General features: G+C 36.8%; 1 protein-coding gene across 2 annotated transcripts in view; it reads right to left on the reverse strand.

Annotated features, from left to right (window-relative positions):
* LOC150104861 (E3 ubiquitin ligase Rnf121) overlaps positions 1-20,952 on the reverse strand; it is a 167,556-nt gene that overhangs the window by 125,850 nt on the left and 20,754 nt on the right. For both annotated transcript variants that reach the window (XM_090396019.1, XM_090396018.1), the window contains exon 2: positions 2,428-2,468. In XM_090396019.1, the coding sequence (XP_090252145.1) occupies positions 2,428-2,450 (23 nt within the window). In that variant the 5' untranslated portion in view covers positions 2,451-2,468. The remainder of the gene's footprint in view (positions 1-2,427; positions 2,469-20,952) is intronic.

Here is a 20,952-nt window from a genome sequence, read left to right on the forward strand (position 1 = left end):
AGTATCACTGTAAACCCATTTCCCTTATCCAGTTCAGCCGTCACTGTTATAAAACTTGAGCAAGTTACTGAGGCATGATCCACCCTTCACAAAGCCATGCTGTCCCCTGTAGAGTATCTCATTTTCATCAATCCATTCCTGCATTTTTCCCTTGACTACTTTCTCCAAGACCTTGACAACGACTCCTGATATGCTGATTGGTCGGTAATTTGCAACCATAGTCTTGGATCCTCCTTTATGCAGTGAAACTATTTTCCCCTCTTTCCACACCTTTGGGACTAAGCCAGACCCCAGACTCAGATTAAACAACATGGTCAAGGGCACTGATAATTCCTTAGCCGCTTCACACAAGACCCGTGCCGATATACACCATCTAATCCCACAGATGTATTCACATTAAGGTTCTGTAATAGACTATTCACCTCCGCTTCATTCATCACAATTCCCATATAAACTAATGGTTCCTTCATTTTTTCAATGTCACAACCTGGATGATATACTTTTGCAAAGTGCACGCTCAGTAACTCCACTATATCGACTGATTCAGTGACCTCCTTACCATCGTCATTCCTTAAAATCATTTTGCCATGTACAGTTTTTCTTAGCTTGCAGCATATTGAAAGAACTGTTTGGGATTCTCTTTTGCTTGCATAGCTAGTTTCCTTTCATAATCTGCTTTTGCTTATTTTACCACACTCGTTACCCTTCTGGCCTGCGCTTTATATCGTTCGTGTGCCTGCAGGTTACCCCTTTCTTTAAAATAAAATGAGATGAGAAAACTATATTTTAAATAATCAGGATACATTTTTGAGATTTTTCCTTTTTTTTTTGTGTATGTTACGTAAGGTATGGTACTGTAACGTAAGGTATGGGAATCCTATGCACTTCTTCCTGTCTGGTTTGATGTATGCAGAAGTGACTGATGATTTTTTGAGTTGTTTTGGGATTATATCCATTTAGGATGGCTGTATTTTTGATAACATTGATAACCAAAACAACTCAAAAAATCATCAGTCACTTCTGCATACATCAAACCAGACAGGAAGAAGTGCATAGGATTCCCATACCTTACGTTAAAAGGCATCTCAGAACATCTTTCTAAAATTATGAAGAAATACAATTTTGCCACTACTTACAAACCTATCAACCAAATTTACAACTTATTACCTTCTCCTAAGGACAAATTCTCACCCTTGATGTTACCTGGTGTTTATGAGATTCCATGCTCATGCAAATTATCTTACTTTGGACAGACAGGTAGGTCTGTTCAGAAACGCATCTCGGAACATCAAGACCACATTCATCTTCTTAAACCGCAGAAATCTGGCCACTCTCAACACGGAATTGAAAATCCAAACCATAGGATCCATTGGGAAAAGGCTAAACTTTTACATAGATCTTTATTTAAACATGAACGTTTATACAAAGAAAGTTCTGAAGCCCTACTACACAGACCAAACCTAAACCGCAACGACGTTCTTACTTTTCCTAAAGTATGGGAAATTATCATACAAAATTGTGTTAAATAATTAATGTGGTTTTTTTTTTGTACTACTTTAACACGTTATGCACGTTTTCATGAGACTCTATTGTAATCATGCGCCCTAACTGTATGTTATTCCTAATTTTGTATAAATACTGTACTGATGATGTCCTAAGATACTTAGGATGAAATATTTACAATTAAATAATTTTCACTGTGGTTTATACGTGTGTTTCTTCTAATTAGCTATTTACTAATGCAAAATGAAACAGTCAAGTAGAAAAAATAAGATTTTTTTTTTTTTAAGGAATGGGATGCTGATTTACTTCTCAGCAGTAACAAAGATGTTTTTTCTGGTCTTACTATTCACAGATTTTTGGAATCATTTTACAGAAAACTTAATTATAAACCACTATTTACTTTAGTAAATAAAATTAAATATCACATCATTAGAGTATAAATATTTACTGGCATGGGCAGCGTTGTTAGCATACTTGCTTTCCAACCAACATAGCTGTGGATTCAAATCATGTGATGGGCATGGATGTTTGCAGTTATCTGTAAATGAGAGATTAACTTCATAGCCCAGTGTGAGACAAATCACTCCACTTACTGGAGGCCTAAAATGACTTGAAAAAGTTCCATGTTTAGTCTATGGAGTAGAGTTCTTTGGATTGTGTAAAAAAAATAAATACAAAAAAATCCTTAGCCCACCCACAGTACAAATGTACTATGATAGTTTGCAAGATTTTGTGAGTGGAAGCCACATAAAATAAAATATAATAAAAACGAGATAAGAGAGACCTATTTAGTTTCAAGTGCAGTAAACATTATGAATTCTCATGAAACAAAATCAACTCTAGAATCATAAGCCAAAAAAAAAAAAAAAGGTTGTTAAAATAGGTACAAGTAGTCAATAGAATTTTAGCAATGGTTATAACTACCTCCACTTTTCTTCTTCAGACATTTTTGAGAGATCAACACTCTAAAGAAACAAAATAAAATCAATATTAAAATTAACTATATATTCTTATTAAATTTATCACATAATGAAATTCAAAAAAAACTAATTTTCCATATTTGTAGGAACTACTCACCATCTCTATATATGCCAGCTCTGACAATTACATGTGGAAAATAATTTTTTTTTTTTAGACTGCACAAGAGATTGTAAAAACTTGGCACGAAGTGCATGTGAAGCATTATAGCCTGTTCACAGGGACCCACTCAGCCAATTATATATATATATATATATATATATATGCTTTAAACTAAAATAATGTTTGTTTGTACAAAATAATATAAAAGCTACTGAAAGACGTGTGCGTGTGTGAGAGAGAGAGAGAGACAGAGATGATTTAAGTTACGAGGCTTTTTGTATAAAGTGGTTCAAGATTAGTTGAACCAACAGTATCTATACTTTAATAATCTAAGTAGTTTGCTGAAAAATTCACATTAGTAATATTTTAAGAAATTCAGGAAATAGAACCTATAATGAAATAAGCAAGGAGAAGAGGTCACGTTTATTTTCTGGTACCACTTAACTCTCTGAAACTAGCAGACTGCTTTACATGGTTATTTAGATGAGAACCATTATATTTTGAAGAAGTGGAATATAATTATATGATTCCATGGCATCCAGGATGTGAATCAAGGAATAAACCTGATGCATGGTGTGGCAGTCCTCAATTAGAGCTTATGAATACAGCAGAAATCAAATACTTAAGCAACTATATGCTAACGCTTTGTAATCAAACTTACAGTTTATTGTTTCTAACTAACCATAATAATAAATGATCATCATCACATTCTTCACATGTACCCTCAGGGGGTGTACAGGATATTATGATAGTAATACACTGCCGACCACCACTACTAGTATTTACACCAACAAACATCCATGGGCAGGATTCAAGGATTCAAACCTGCAGCCTTTTGGCTGGAGAGCAGATATGCTAACCACTCAGCCAACCAAGGCCAGCTTTTAGATTCTCATTTATATCTTACATTTTAAATTTTAAGATTCAGTGGAGCTCCATCATTCTTTTCCACTTATCATTAATATTATATTCACTGATCATCTACAATGTCTGTTTCAAGTTTCAAAATCATAAGTGCCAAAAATACAGTAAAGGTAGGCAATAATTATTATTTATGATCATTTCATTAATTTTTTTTTAATTTAAAAAGCTGCACTCAAAACCCATGAGACATTCTGATCCAAGGGTGCTCCATAAAAATAAAAGTTTTGCTTATATCAAAGTCTATTAGACTTTATTTCTTGTGTCTTCTCACCATGTGAATTTATGCACATCTTTATGGTGGGACACTTGATCACCAACAAGGACCAACTTTTCCTTTTTCTTTCTTTCTGTCAGATGCCTTCTCTAATGCTTTGAAAAATTCCTCTTCTTCCTTAGAAGAACCTTCTGCAGGACTGTAGGCATCAATAAGTCTGATTGTCCAATTTCCCTATTCTAAACAGTAAATAATGAATGTTTTCTAATATGTAATGAGTTGACCTTGTTTGGATACCTAGCTTATTTCATTAACTTGAGATTTAATGAGGCTTTAAAAGTATGCTCATTATGCAATCTATATATTTATTGTTACGCTCTTAATAAGGCATGAATATTGATATCAAAAAGTCAGCAGAACTCATTACAATTCATGTTCAGTTAAGAGATTTTGGGTCAGAAACACTGCCTTCACAATTCATTATGAAATACATTTTCTATTTTTTTTTTATGTTCAGCCCATACATCAGAGGTTGATTGGTTGATCAATCTATAGTACGTTAGTATAGTATATGGGTAGTGGGTTGTGAAAGGAGAAACTTGTTTACATTTGATTTAAAAGTCTGTATATTGTATTCCTTGGGAAATACATCCGAAGGAAGACTATTCCACAGTACAGCAGTAGCAGGGATGAAGGAGGAGGAAAACAAACTTGTTCTGCAGGTTTCAAGGTGTATCGTGAAAGGATGTTGGGAGGCAGCTGTATGTGTTCCAATAGGCTTAGTACTAAGTGGGAGAATTATTGATGGTATTTCAGATGAACATTTGCCATGGAAATATTTATAGAATACACAAATTGCAGAAAGCAATTTATGTACAAAAGTGGGAGGAGTGAGATTGTAAGAGGTGGGTCATTAATAACTCTAATTGCTCTCCTCTGTATTGAGTAAAGCATTTTGAGGGAGTTTTGAGGAGCCCCATTCCAAATGTGAGAACAGTATTCGATAGCTGGGTGGATTTGTATAAGGGTAACAGCTTGAGTGAAAGAGAAATCCTAGTTTTTTGGGAGCTGAAGATGCAGTGGTTGTGATGTGTTTATGCCAGGAGAGGCCTGATATTGGAGTAATTCCAAGAAGAGAAATCTCATCTCGTCTGGAAATTTGAGTGTTATCAAAAATAATACTAGGCAAAAATGTTTTTTTTTTTTTGAGAGAGAAATAAAACAGAACTGGGTTTTACTAGCACCGAAATTGAGGTTATTTGAGCCTAATTGGAGGATGGCTTGGAGATCAGAATTGAGGGCAGTGGTGGCTGATGCTCTGTAGGGTGAAGTGAGTTGTGTTGTAAAGCAAGGTTTGGCAAATGAAAGGGAGGAGTGCAATGTGCTGTCATCTGCAAAACTGTGTATTGGGTTAGAGGTCAACCGAAGCAGGTCATTGATATACAGAATGAAGAGGGTTGGCATGAGAATGACCTTGTGGAACCCCAGCATTAGTCAGGTGGGGAGAAGAGAAGGAACCATCTAGCAACACACACAGTGTGTGTCCAGAGAGAAAGCTGGCAATCCAACTGCAAAAGTCCTGAGACAGTCCAAATGATAGAAGTTTGCTTAGTAAGCCTTTGTGCCAGACCCAGTCAAAAGCTTTAGAGATATCAAGTGCAACCACTTGAGATTTGCCAAATTTCTCCATGGCATTTGTTCAGAGATGGATGATATATGAAAGTAGATCTCCTGTTGATCGGCAATGACGGAATCCATACAGGTGGTCGCTTAATAGCTGGATGCCTTCAAGGTAGTGTAGGAGTTGAGAACTGATAGCTTTCTCCATCACTTTAGATAGGACTGAGGTGAGTGAGATAGGGCAATAGTTAGATGGCAGTGATTTGTTGCCTTTCTTAAGAATGAATATAGGCCAATTTTCAGGCTTTGAGATAGATACCAATAGAGTAAGAGGGTATGTACATGTGGCATAGGATAGGAGTCAGTTCTGTTGCACAAACCTTCAGGACAATTGGAAGAATGGCATCAGGGCCAGGAGACTTGTTGTGTCTAATTTAAACAATAGAAGATTTCTGATCTCTTTCTGGCAAAAGGATGTATGTTGGGCAGCTGGAATAATTGGGGGGGGGTGCATTTACCATTGTTATGCATGCATTGGAGGCAAAGTGTGAAGTCAGGAAATTAGCTTTTTCTGTGGGTGATGATGCAATAGAGTAATCTGGGTGTGATAGGGGTGAAAATAGTGTTGAACAAAAGCTATGATCAACTGCTTTGGCAAGAAACCAAAGAGCACTGCTGACATTTGAGCAGGCTGCAAGTTTCTTGCCCATTCAAATTCTGTTTGGAAGCATTGATAATTTTCTTGCATCTGTTTTGTGCTTGAGTATAAGCAATGAAGGAGAATTGAGTTCTTGATTTGAGCCAGTTGTACAGCCTTAGCACATCTTTTGGAGAACCAGGGTTAAGTTAGGGGGACAGCAATTCTGAGAAATGTGGGGAATGTATGTTTCCATGCCAGTGAGGATCACTTTGGTGATACATTCGGTGCATATATTTGGATTGGAAGACCAGAAACAATAGTCCAGCCATGGTACTGAAATCAGAGGCTGTCCACACTTGGCACTGTTATAATGCCAAACTACTCTTGTGTGGAAGTGGCTGTGTAAGTGTTGTTGCATGAGAAGGGGATGAGCACTAGACTGTAGTCAGAATTACCCTGGGGATCACTACATTCACTATGTATCTGGAAGGGTCATTGGTAAGGAAGAGATCTAGGGTACTTGGGAAGTGGTTTGTAGTATTCTGGTTGGCATGTGAACAATTTGTGTAAGGCTGTTAATGATGGCAAATGATTATGCATCTCTGCCTGCAAGATCTGAACAATTGGAGGAGGAAAGCCAGTTGGTGTTATGGACATTAACATCTCCTAAGAGGATGACTTTCTCTTAGGAGAATGGGACTGGAGAAAATCAATTTTTTAAGGAGAGGAAATTAAAGAGCTCAGAGTGGTTGGTGGCATTAGAATAGCAATAGAGATGGCAAATGGATTTGATTGAGTGGGCAAGGGATATTTTCAACCAAAGAAGGTCAAAGGTGGGCAATTCTAGGTTAGGTGCTCTCTGGCAAGGTATGTCAGAGTGGATATATGCATAGATAGATTCCACCCTTGGGTCAAAAGGAGTTAAACAGTGTAGTTTGGAAGATTGAGATGGCTAGTGCTTGGGGGGTGAGATTTGAGTTTCTGCTAAAACAAGTAGATGGGGTTTGGTGTTCTGAAGATGGTAGTAGAGACACTATTAAGGTTGGAGTTGAGGCCACAGATGTTAGTGAAGTGGATGTGCAAGGGTCTTGCACATTTCCTATGCAGTGCCTACATACTGGTCTCCATGGTAACTGCAAGTGGTGTCACTTGATTTTTGTACTAATTTAACTTGTTTGTAGTCCAACTGTTGTCTCCATTTTGGTGTTTTTCACTTCAAGTGGTCTTCAAAGATAGGATCATTATTCCCTCTGGGAAAATGTTATGTCAGGTTGAGTATGTATGTGTGATTGGGGACAGTTGTTATCGGCGTTATTAATTTGGGTGTGCTTGTTGGTGTGTCACAGGTCACATTCACGAGACGTGAAAAGTTCGTTCTGTCCTTTTTTTTATTTATGGGTCTGAAACGATAGTATCTGATGATATTTCTGGGATTGAAGTTGCATTCTCCTGCTAATTTGCTGTCTTTTTTTAACAAATTACCATTTTCTGCCGGAAAGTTCAAAATAACGGCACTGAGTCTCCTGTTTTTGGCCTCGATCTCCTTGTGTACCATTGAAGCGATTAGGTTGTGAAGGTCATTAGTGGGCAAGTGTGCACTTAAAATGGGGTGCTGATCATCGAGTAGCTCAAGTTTAGTTTCCAGTGTTCAGAGAAGGTTTTAATCATAGTATTAAAGAAACTGTTACTTAATAAACAGTTTAGTTCCTTTTGTATAGATCGAAACAACCAGTTCTTTAAGAGTATAATTTTGGTGACGTTTATATAACCTTATAAAATAAAATCCAGAGCATATGTTTCTTGTGCTGTTAGATACAATGTAGTCACAGTTCCAAATTCCATACTCATTATTCATAATGGCAGTTAGTAATGATGTAAATTTTTCATGTAGTACTATCATATCCTGTACACCCCTTGAGGGTACATGTCAGGAATTTGATGATGATGATGATGTTTTTGTATTTGACTCACATATGCTTTGGTTTCCAACTAGTCCAATTTTATACTATGACTTTATTTTATCTTTATAATTCACAAACAGCTACTCTGTAACTCACACCTAATCAAGAAAACTGAAATGTATCAACAGGTTCAGTCTATCACTTTAACCACATGCTGACACAAGGTAATGTGTGTCAATAAGGAGAGAGAACTATATTTTGTAGCCTCTTAAGAGGCTGAAAGAAAAAAACTCTATAGTTTTATTCATACAAAATGTGTTATTGAATAATAAATTTCCTTAAATGGCATGCATAATGATGTCCTCAAAAAAGTAATGTAGTTAGTATTAAAAAGTATTCTACAAATGAATCATTTTTGAATAGTCTTTTTACAAATTTAGCTGAATAGAAATCATTAATGCATAATTCTGTAAATAATAATACTTTAATTCTAAAAAGATTATTTAAGAAGTGTTCAGGTAAATCATATCAGGAAATAATATAAATATGATAACAATTCAAACTAAAAGGAACATTTTTATTTGTTATAAAACAAACAAGTTTTTTCAAATGTGGAAAAATTTGTAAGTGCTTGTTTTTTTAAAAAAAAAAAACATTTCAAATAATAATAATAATATATGAGTGTATAATAAAGCTGATTAAGAGCTGTACCCAGTATTTTTTTTTACTAATTATTTCAACACACTAAACAACTGTACAATGTTACACCAATAAAAGGACCAGTTTCAATTACCTTACTTTAGAACAAAAATTATGCATTTTCCCATTAAATATGAAATAACAGGAAAACTTTTCTGCAATCAGAGGCACAAATATCAAACATATTGCACCATGAAATGAAAGGGCAAAAATGCAAAAGAAATGTACGATATTGAATCATAAATATATTAAAAGAAGCAACTGTGAAGAACAGATTTTAGTGTCTGGGTCAATAACAACTGCACTCTGTAATCAACAGAATATGGGATTCAAATCCCATTAGCTATATAACTGAGAGGAGACCTCCACAAGGTCTTTAAAGGAATGTGGAGAACCGATGATGGCTTCTGATCTAATGTCCAGTCTTTACCTTCTCGTGGTGCACCCTGTTAGGTATCTACCTGGATACTGAACGAACGACGATGGGCTGGCAGATAGGGATTTAGCCGACCAAATTGTAAATCATTATTGGCTTAAACCAAAATAAAAAAAATCATTATTGGCTTAAACCAAAATAAAAAATGATGGTACAACATGACAGAATTTTATGCCGGCTGGGAAGTCGCCTGGTTAAACAAGGTCCCCATTGTTTTCATCAGGGAACCAGGGCAAACAGCAAAAAGTCAGCTACTGGAACAAATCCTAAAACCCACCCAAACTCAACATCACCAGAGTTCAAGATCAATACTATGAACATAAGAAGCCTGAATGGCAAAGAAATGGAGTAGCTGAGGAATTGGATAAGTACCAAATCGACAAAATATGGATGACTGAAACAAAAAAGGCAAAAACTGGCGAGATCTTTCTGAGCAATAAATATAAAATGTTTTCAGGCAATGATAATCAAGGAAAAGAAGGAGCAGCAATAGTATTCAACACCAAATAAAAGCTAAACTTCTTGAATGGCAGGAAGTCTCAAGCTGGGCAAAAACAAAAAAGGAAACAAAAAAGGCAAAAACTGGCGAGATCTTTCTGAGCAATAAATATAAAATGTTTTCAGGCAATGATAATCAAGGAAAAGAAGGAGCAGCAATAGTATTCAACACCAAATAAAAGCTAAACTTCTTGAATGGCAGTAAGTCTCAAGCAGAGTGATGTGGGCAAATATGAGAATGGGGAACTGGACAATGAGACTTATTTGTGCCTATGTCCCACAGAAGGTTCTATTAAAGTAGAAGTGGAGGAATTTTTTGAGGCTTTAGAGAACACACACTATGAAAAAGGAAAAGTTGGTCCTTGTTGGGGATCTAAATAGCAGAGTAGGAAATGATTGTGAGACATACAAAAATATTTTGGGAAAATTTGGAGAAAAGAGCAAAGCTAATAATAATGGCAAATATCTGTTGGATTTCTGCTCAGGACATGGACTGGTTATTACTAACACCATATTCCAACATAAAAATGTGCAAAAATTCACATATAGCGAAGACGCAAGGAATGAGAAAAGTCTCACTGACTACGTTATTGTCGATAGTGATGTTTTCTTCCTGGTGCAGGACACCAGAGGGCACAGAGAATTTGAAATTGGAAGTGATCACCATTTAGTCTTGAGCAGGATAAAATTGAATTTTATATTGAAAAGAACATGTAAGAAAGTTTTAAAGTGAATAGAAGTTCAGCAGCTCTCAGGTTTGAACTGTAGACTAAAATACACAAACATTATTGAAGAAAAAATGAAAGAGTTTTTGAGAACAGGAACCAAACCTTGGAGATTCAGTGGCAAGCTTGAAGAAAACCCTGACTGATTCAGCCAGAAAGACATGTGGTGAGGTTGTCTGCAAGGACAGAAAAATCAGAACTCCATGGTGGATATAGGAAGTTAAAGAGGCAGTGAAAGAGAAGAAGAAAGCATAACAAAAGTTCCTGGCAAATAAGTCAGCTTTTGCTCTTAGAGAATACAGAGACAAATGTAAGAAAGTTAAACACTGTGTAAAACTAGCTAAACAAAAGTCATGGGAATTCTTTGGTAAGTACATAGAAAATATATATCAAGAAGGTGGCAAAATATTTTGGAGGCTGTTGAAAAAGCTCAGAAATGGAGGAAAGAATGCTCTAAAAGGAATTAGAGATGATAAAGGTAACATGAAAACTGGTGAAGATATCCTTGATGTATGGAGTAATTACTTCGAAAAATTGCTAAATGAAACAAGCAATGATGACAAAACAGTAGTAAAAAACACTCAGACATTCAATGAGGAATACATATCCATATTTGAAGTTAAAAAATATATCAAAAGCCTGAAATGTGGAACGGTAGTGGGAGTAGATTATATTCGACCAGAAATGTTCAAGTATGGAGGTATAAAAGTCTTACAGTGGCTACACTGCATAGTTCAAAAGGCCTGGTCAGAGGGATGAATCCCAGATGATTGGAGTAGAGTCTTTTATAGTACCCATATATAAAAAGAGAAATAACACTGAATGTGAGAATTACAGAGGCATTTCTCTACTGAGTGTTCCTGGTAAGATATTATTATTATTATTTCGGGTGACTCCAGGAGTCCTTAGACTCATCGAGGGAGGCCCTAAACATCATGTCCACACAACTATGCGATTACATTCTCACAGTATCTATCATACCTTGCCTTGAACTCGCTCACTGTCATAGCACCCACAACAGACTCTGGCAGCTTATTCCACTCATTTACCACTCTAAAAGTAAAGAACCCAGCTCTAACACCCTTGCTAACCACGCTCTTGCCCAGCTTCCATGGGTGTCCCCTAGTTCTCCCACCACCAGTCCTGATCTCAAAAATATCATCTGGATTAATCCTATAGAATCCCTTTAGCAATTTGAATGTCTCAATCATATCTCCCCTTTTTCGCCTATCAACTAGTTTCTGCAACCCACAAATCTTCAACCTGTTCTCATATGGTTCATTCCATAGACCTGCTATCATCTTAGTCACTCGCCTCTGGATCCTCTCAACCTCCTCCCCATCAAGAAGGAACCGAGGTGACCAAATCTGGGCACAGTAGTCGAGATGAGGTCTTATCAGGGCTCGGTACAGAGGTACAATAACTTGTTTTTCTCTGCTCGTCAAGGTATTTTTCAACAACCAAGTGAGTTGATGAGCTGATTTAGCTACTTTCGCAATGTGCCCCCTAAACTTCATCTCCCTATCCACCAACACTCCCAAGTCCTTGGCCTCATCAATCTCTTAGAGTACAGTTCCACCAATGTGGTATACTGCTGCTAATCTTTTCACTCCGAAATGCATAACCTTACATTTTGTCACATTAAATTGACATCCATTCTCCTTAGTCCAGAACTCCAATCTATCTAAGTCATCCTGCAAGAATTTGACATCTTCTGCATTCACTATTGCCCTACCCAACTTTGCATCATCAGCGAACAAATGAATTGTTCCACTTGGATCCTTCCCTATATCGTTAATGAACAGATTAAACAGCAGTGGTCCAAGAACAGAACCCTGTGGCACACCACTAGTCACAGGCCGTCTTTTGGACTACTCCTGAATAAACTACTCTTTGATATCTCTCCATCAACCAACCACCTATCCACCTCACCAACCCTATATCCATTCCCATATGTTGTAGTTTACGGATTAGTATTCCATGTGGTATCCTGTCAAACACCTTTGCCAGGTCCAGCAGTATCACTGTAAACCCATTTCCCTTATCCAGTTCAGCCGTCACCTTGTTATAAAACTTGAGCAAGTTACTGAAGCATGATCTACCCTTCACAAAGCCATGCTGTCCTCCCCTGTACAGTATCTCATTTTCATCAATCCATTCCTGTATTTTTCCCTTGACTACTTTCTCCAAGACCTTGACAACGACTCCTGATATGCTGATCGGTCGGTAATTTGCAACCATAGTCTTGGATCCTCCTTTATGCAGTGAAACTATTTTCCTCTCTTTCCACACCTTCGGGACTAAGCCAGATCTGAGACTCAGATTAAACAACATGGTCAAGGGCACTGATAATTCTTTAGCCGCTTCACGCAAAACCCGTGCCAGTATACCATCCAATCCCACAGATGTGTTCACATTAAGGTTCTGTAATAGACTAGTCACCTCCACTTCATTCATCACTATTCCCATATAAACTAATGGTTCCTTCATTTTTTCAATGTCACCACCTGGATAATATGATTTTGCAAAGTGCGCGCTCAGTAACTCCACTATATCGACTGATTCAGTGACCTCCTTACCATCGTCATTCCTTAAAATCATTTTACCGTGTACAGTTTTTTTCTTGCTTGCAGCATATTGAAAGAACTGTTTTGGATTCTCTTTTGCTTGCAAAGCTAGTTTCCTTTCATAATCCGCTTTCATAATTACCACACTCGTTACCTTTCTGGCCTGCACTTTATACCGTTCGTGTGCCTGCAGGTCACCCCTTTCTTTAAATTCCCTCCACAGTTGTTTCTTTTTTTGCAGCTCAAGCTTAATGCTGTTATTCATCCATTTAACCCCTCCTTGTTTTACTATTCGGATCCTAGGTATACAATCAGCCATTACCTCCTGTAAATGCTCCTTGACCACTTCCCATGCTCTATCGACGTCCAGCCCTTGCAGTTGTACATGCCATGGCACTGATCCAAGCAATCTCCTAATCTTGTCATACTTGCCAGCACGGTAATTTCACATATACCCTGTCTTAATCGAAAATTCCACACCTTTAGCCACCTCCCAGGTCAAGACCTTATGATCACTCTCACCAATAGGTGGCAACATGGTCATATTCATTACAGTCAAATTCTCAGATGCTATTACCAGGTCAAGCACTCTCACACCCCTAGTATTTTCAATTACATGCTGTCTCAGATAGTTATCCCTTAATAATTGAATAAAATCCTTTTCCTTCCTCACATGTGTCCTCTCCTCCTTCCAATCAATGTTACCATAGTTGAATTCCCCCATAATAATTACCCTCCTTCCACTCATTTCATCAATTTCCCTATGCATACTATCTTCACCATCTATTCCATCACCTGGTCTATAGCAGTACCCAACTGTATATTTTATTCTGCAAGTCTCAATCTCACACCAAATAGCCTCAAATGAGCTCCTTTCACTATCCTGCGATACAACTTCAATTCTCCTTGGCTGCAGTTCATCAGCTATCATTAATAATACCCCTCCCCCCATTTTATTCTCTCTGTCCCTCCTAAACACACTATAACCTACACATTCTATCCCACTAACTATATCTTCTTCAGTCAGCCATGTTTCACTAATGCCAATAACCTGTGGCCAGGAAGAGCCAATCAAGGCCAAAAATTCTTCCTTCTTGTTCCTAATACTCCTGGCATTAGTATACATGAAATGCACTGATCCCTTAGTCCCACTCCTATATTGATAGGTTATTCTAAATGACCCATTCCCATTTTTTGTCCTTAGTGCTGGCTCGGGTACATTATATACATTCTTACATTCATCCGTCTCACTGATGTCTGCATATCCATTCCCCCCCCCTCCTTGGTAGTTCTAGTTTCCCTGGTTTCGCACATCCATTTTCACTTCATTCAGCAACACTCTTTCCAGTCTCCGCACACCAAGTCCATACAAATGCAGGCCATCCATCTTGTATAAGTCCTCTCGCCCTTCAAACTCATTCCACACCACACCGTCTGCATAACCTACACATAATGTCATTTGCAATTATGGCCCTCCTCCTAAACTCCTCTCTGTCATACCGCGGCAACAGACTAACCATTCTAACTCTGTCACTCTTTTCTTTCGCTACCTTTAACAATACTTTCAAGTCCTCTCTCAAAATATATGCAAGTATACTTGAGAAATGGTTGAGAAAGATTGTGGAAGAGAAGCTTGGTAAAGAACAAGCTGGATTGAGACCAAATAGAAGCTGTCAGGATCAGATTTTCACTTTGCATCAGATAGTTTTGAATTAGTGGGAATATAACAAAGATCTGTATTTAAGTTTTATAGATCTGGAAAAGGAATATGACAAGGTGCCAAGAGAGAAGCTATTCAAAATGCTACAGTTATATGGTGTCAATTGGGCATTATATCAAGCAATACTTAGTCTTTATTTGAGTTTTAAGTCAGCAGTTAAAATTGAAGTAGATGAAGGTGGTTTAATATTCATCCTTGTCTGGTGTCAGACAAGGATGTACTTTATTCCCTCTCTTATTCATTATCTATATGGATCACATTATGAAGGAAAGTGGTATTAAATCTGATATCAAAATTGAAGATGGTAATCTCAGCTCTTTGCTTTATGCAGATGATGTTATACTTCTAAATAAATCTGCTACACATCTGCAAGATTCCCTGACTAAAGAGAATAACTGTTGTAATAGATATGGTATGAAGGTCAGCATTAACAAGCCAAAGACAATGAAAAGAGGTTGAAACATTGAAAATATCAACTGCATTGTGAATGGAGAACCTACAGAACAAGTAAAACATTTCAGATGCTTAGGCACGATTTTTAGTGAAGACGATAAATTAAATATGGAAATAGACAACAGAATCAACAAAGCTGGTATGGTAGGAAGTCAACTGAATAAACATATATGGAATAAGAGAGAAATTAGCCAAAACACTAAATTAGCTATATAAAAGGCAGTATTCAAGCCAATTTTAACTTATGGATCTGAGAGCTGGGTCAGAAATAAACCACTTGACCAAAGACTAAAGACTGCAGATATGAGAGTTCTGAGAAAGATTAGGGGTATGAACAGATGGCATCAATGGCAATATCATATTAAAAACGAGGATATTAGGAAAGAACTTGACATTGTCGGCATCCAGGAATGCGTTAGCAGAGCTAATCTCAGGTGGTATGGTCACTTAAACAGAAGGAGAGGAAAGATTAACAAAGCAGGTGTTATCTGCAAGGTTGGCAGGAAAAAGACCCAGAGGAAGTCCAAGATATTGGTTAATTGATACAGTAAAAGTGCCTTAGGAGATAGAAATATATGATCTGATAATGTTGGTCTCTTGACAGGTAACAGACTGATTTGGAGGAAAATTATAGATAGGAAGTTAGTAATGATGTAATTTTTCATGTAGTACTGTCATATCCTGTACACCCCTTGAGGATATATATATCAGGAATTTGATGATGATGAATCTCATTGTGTAATAGATATTTATAAAAGTCATTAGTAGCAGGTGATAGTAATTTTTGTTGTTCCTGCTTAACGGAGGCCTAAACATCTCATAAAAAGCCACATTTACTCTCAAGCAAAGTAGTTCCTAGCTTTTTAACCCTTTTGCTCACTCACATACTAACTTATGGTGAAAGTATTGGAATGAAGAAGAATGGTTTAAAAGAAGTTTTAAATATAATTTGATCCAGATTTGTGTTAAATCCTGATCCTAAGCATAAACAGAAACTTTAACACTGAAAATAATAAATCTTTAATAAAACTTATTACTAACAAAATAATCAAACATATATGAAGTATTGAATGTTATAAAATCTAATAATTCCAAATAGATTTTCTTCAACCTCTAACAGGACTGCAAATGTGCGTTCGTCATCACAGATCTCAAAAAAGTAGCTTTACTGAAGCATGTTGGTGCTCATTGCTAGGGTTTCTTTTGTACAATAATACATAACTAACAAGCCATACAAATCAATGAAGCTTTTCTTTCTTTCAAAATATCAGTTTATGTTTGTCGCAATGTCACTTAAATTTCACTGAACTACTTGAAAGATTTAGTATAAATGTTACAAATTCTAATTAGGTGTCCTTAATGTTTCATTTAAGGACTTTTTTGTAAGGCTAAATAATGTCATAACTTGTTTGTGAACTCTCAGGTAATAAACTTGAGTTCATCTTTCAGAAACTATACTAAGAAATGTATCCAAAATAGACAAATCTTTTAAAAATCTTGAGTTAAAGAATCTTAGTATACCTCATTCACATGTCTCTCTTAAATCACATTTCAGGAACCATATTATTCTTAAATTACTAGGAAAATAAGAATATTCCCCTTGTATATCTATCTTATTGAAGCTGCAGAAATCCTCATATGTTGGCCATTTTAAAACTGTCTGCCATTTTTAACTTTATGATCAAAAACAAAAATTTATGATCAAATACAAGACCCTCATGTGCCCTCAGTTACATACTGTCTGAGGTATAGTACACCCACAGATAAGAGACCCTTTGACATTTCTGTGCATGTCAAAATAGGGAGAATCCATTCCAATAATAGGGTAATCAATCCATATTATGGAATGAGTGTTTATTATTACAGGTCAGAAAATTAACTTAACTTCTCTTTTGTGATCATTGTAGTTTTTAAAGTGGTGATTATTTTGCTTCTATAACAATTGGAAAATTTTATGTATAAAGCACACATCGTCTTATTTCTTCCCCCCCCCCCTTCAACATGAATCTACTCTTCTTGGCAGTCTTCCAACGACAGCTCTCGCTTATGTGGTCTGACTATAGTTGTCCCTCAAAAACTCATTTTCTTTACTTCCAGTTATTATCTCGTCATCCCAGTCTATACTGCCATAATTAAAATTGCCCAAAATGATCACCCTTTTCTTATTTGCTTGGCTAATGTGATTATACATTTCATAGTCACTACCATCCACATACCAGGTCTATAACAGCATCCAACCAAGTATTTCATTCTATTCAATCTCACACCATACTGACTCAAAACCACTGGCACTATTTCTCTCTTACATCTCTACTTTGTATGGACATAACTCTTTTTCTATCATCAACAGCAGCACTTCTCCCCTCTCTTTTTACTCTTTCTATCCTCACGAAACACATCATACCCTTCCATCCCTAGTCCTGTCAGGATGTCGTCCTCATCCAACCATTAGCCGTGGAGCATAATATTTGAGAACAATTGGAGAGATGCCATCAAGACCAGAAGACTTTTTAGTATCCAAGTTATTTAGTAATTTTCTGATGTAATTTTGTCAAAAAACTACAGGAGGCATAAGTTGCTTGGATTCTGCTATGGAGGTGATTTCCCTTGATCATCTATGCAGGAGTTCAAGGAAAAGAGTGATGCCAGGAGGTCAACATTATCTTTGCATGAAGTAACAGTGGTGCCATCAGGAGGAGAGATAGGAAGAAGTGCAGGAGAGCAGAAGTTGTGTCCAATGGTCTTAGCAAGGGCGCATGGCTTCCATTCGGATAGGAGGCAAGTTTTCTGTTGTTGGACTTATGAAATCTGATTAGGATCTGGTTGGCCGAGTGGATAGCATATCTGCTCCCCAGCCAAAAGGCTGCAGGTTCAAATCCTGCTGTGGTCATGGATGTCTGTGAAAATACTAGTGGTGGTGGGCGTTAGATGCCATTGGTGGATTGAGTGGTGGAGACAGAGAGTTGTAGAGCAAGTACCCTCCCTCAATGAGTCTTTGGACTCCCTGGAAGTGTCACATAATAATAATAATAATCTACTGATGACTGATTTGAATGCACTGCATGCTTTGGTATAGGTAGAGTATGAAGCTGGAGTTCTTGATGCAAGTCACATCTCTCCTACATCCCGATGGTACCATCAAGATGTAGGAGAGACAGAAACAAGAGCAGGCAGGCAGAAATCACATCTAACAGGTTTTGCAAGGGATCAAATGACTTGATTACCAGTTGGGCAGGAGGCAAGCTTACTAACTTTGGCTCTTACAAAAGACTGTTTGGATTTGCTGATAATTTTCTCACATTTGTTTTGGGCTGTAATATAGGCTGAGTGAGAAGCTGTAGTTTTTGACTTTAGCCAATGAATACATATGCCTCATTTTTATCTTGGACTACAGAGACACGTTGGAGTGAGAATTATTTTGGATACTTGATTAGAACAGGTGTTTGGATTGGGAGGATGGAATCTGTAATAAGACCATGGAAAAAAGGCAGAGAAATCCCAGATATTCTGCTTGGCAACATTATAGTGCCACAGGGTATGAGACTGGCTGGGAGGAGACTGATTGGTAGTAAATGAGATGTGAATAAGTTTATGATTAGAGTTGTCAACTATAGTATATATACGAAGGGAGACTTGGTTAAGAAAAGTGTGCTGAGAATGAAGAGGATTATCTGGTATTCTAGTTGGCAGGTTGACTATTTATGTTAGTTCATCACTGACAGCAAATGATCTGGCTTCCCTTCTGGCTGGATCTGCGAAGTTAAAAAAGGGAAGCGTTTGTGTTATGAGCATCAGTCTCATCATCTCCCAGTTTGGGTAATTACTATATAAAATCAACTTTTAGAGATAAACAGTCAAGAGACTGGCATGGTTATCTGGAATAGGAGAGGGCAAAGGCAGCAAATGAAAACTATAGTAAAGCAGGGATATTTTGAGGCATAGCAGACTCAGACTGTAAAGTAGGGATTCCAAGTTTGATAAACTTTGGAATATCTGATTTGACAAAGTACCATTATGCAAGATAACATCAGGAGAGCTGAGATGGACTGCAGTTGTGGAGGCTAATTGAGATTTGGAACAGTAGACTGGGTTTGGATACCTGTAGGTGGTGGTAGTGATTTTCATTAATGCATATATTGATGACCAGATGTGGAAGTGTTTTATGTAGATGAAATTTTGGTGCTTTGGCTGTTTTTGATATATTTTTACTTTTTACAATTTTTTGTTGTAATTTTCATAACTTTTGCAGGAGATTTTTTATATTCATGATGACACTACTATTTGTTTGGTTATCTCTCAGGTAGAGTTGGTGCAGAAAATTTATATAGCAGGGACAGACAGCTGAGATGAAGGACATAATCATACAACTCCAGTCTAAGTGTGACCTTGATGGTGCTTCCTACAGGCTGCCTCAACTCTTTTGGGTAAACTTGGCAGAGTAAACAGCAGTAAGATTATTTGTCAACTAATGAAGAAGTCTCCAGAATCATTATCATTGGATTTGGCCTGATGTACTATCTAGGAACATGCCTACTGTACCTTTACAAATAGAGGAAGTGCTTGGCATGCAAATTTATTAATTATCATGTTTTAAGGTAAATAACAAGTTAATAAAAATAAACAATTATAACTCATTATTTACCTTAAAATGTGTTCTCAATACCAAAAGCTTCCCACAGAATAAGCCACAGAAACTTACATTTTCATAAAGGATTTTTTTTCCCTATTTTTTTTTTTTTTTTTTTTGAAAGTTTTTTTTCACTTCATTATACTGTAAATTAAAGATGACAAGAAATTATATTCTTAGCTTAATCCTTTATCCAAGTGTAAGCAAATAAAAACTTTGCACATGAAGTAACACCACGACGGGGCTGCTTGTATACAGAGGCAATGCATATGTCCATAAGGATATGTGCATTGCATTATGGGATACTAAGGCAATTAATGTGATGTCATTAGCCTCTATATACAAGCAGTCTGGTCGTGATGTTACTTCACGTGCAAATTTTTATTTGCTTACACTTGGATAAAGGATTAAACCAAGAATATAATTTCTTGGCATCTTTAATTTATAATTTTTTTTTTTTTTTTTGTATTTTTATTTTTCATAATCTCTGAAAATCCTGCTCTAGAGACCAAACAAAAAACTTTTTTCAAGCTGCCTTCTAAAAGCACGGTGGTGGTCTTTCACTAGGTGATGAATTTTATATCCCACCTGAAGACAATCACAACATCCTTACCCATAGAATGATTTGTACTACAGTCTGCTGGCTGGAAAGTAGGCAAGATAACCACACAACCAATCAGGCAGGCAAACTAGGGAAGATAAGCTTGACCATAGACTGTTAAAAAAAAAATCTTAATCAAATAAAGACAAACTAAGATTAATAGCAACAAATTGATGCTTCTAACCTTAGTTTCTGACAGAAAACTTTATTAACGACATGTTACTTTCAGCACGAGTCACACTTTGGTGCTGTTCGACTAAGCACAAAGTCAAACAAAAATTATATTCATTCCGAGTCAGATTCATATCTTTTGAAATATTATTAAAACCACTGTCACATAGTCAGCAGCCTCATGTGGCAGGCTGCAGCAACATATCTATTGTAACGAACCTTGAACTCACTTATGCTTGATGCATTCTGGCAATGCATTTCAATTATCAACCACTCCATGTAAAAAAAACCTACTACTCTTGTAAAGAGATCCCTTCACAAACATCTCTAACATATCATCCCTCTTCCTCCTATCCACTAGAACTCTGAAAAATTGCATTTCTTCAACCTTTCTTCATATTCAACATTTCAGAGAGCAGAAAATACTTCAGTCAATTGCCTTTGGACTGTTTCTAATATTTCTTCATTTTGAAAAACAGGTGATCAAATCTATGTGCAGTAGTCCATATGTGGCCTAATCACAGTACATGCAGCTCCTGGTTACGGACAAGATATGTTCCTGAGAACATCTTT

The sequence above is a fragment of the Typopeltis vanoorti genome, chromosome 7 (genome assembly GCF_054136105.1).
Source record: "Typopeltis vanoorti isolate ZY-2024b chromosome 7, IOZ_Tvanoo_1.0, whole genome shotgun sequence".
NCBI classification, from domain to species: Eukaryota; Metazoa; Arthropoda; class Arachnida; order Uropygi; family Thelyphonidae; genus Typopeltis; species Typopeltis vanoorti.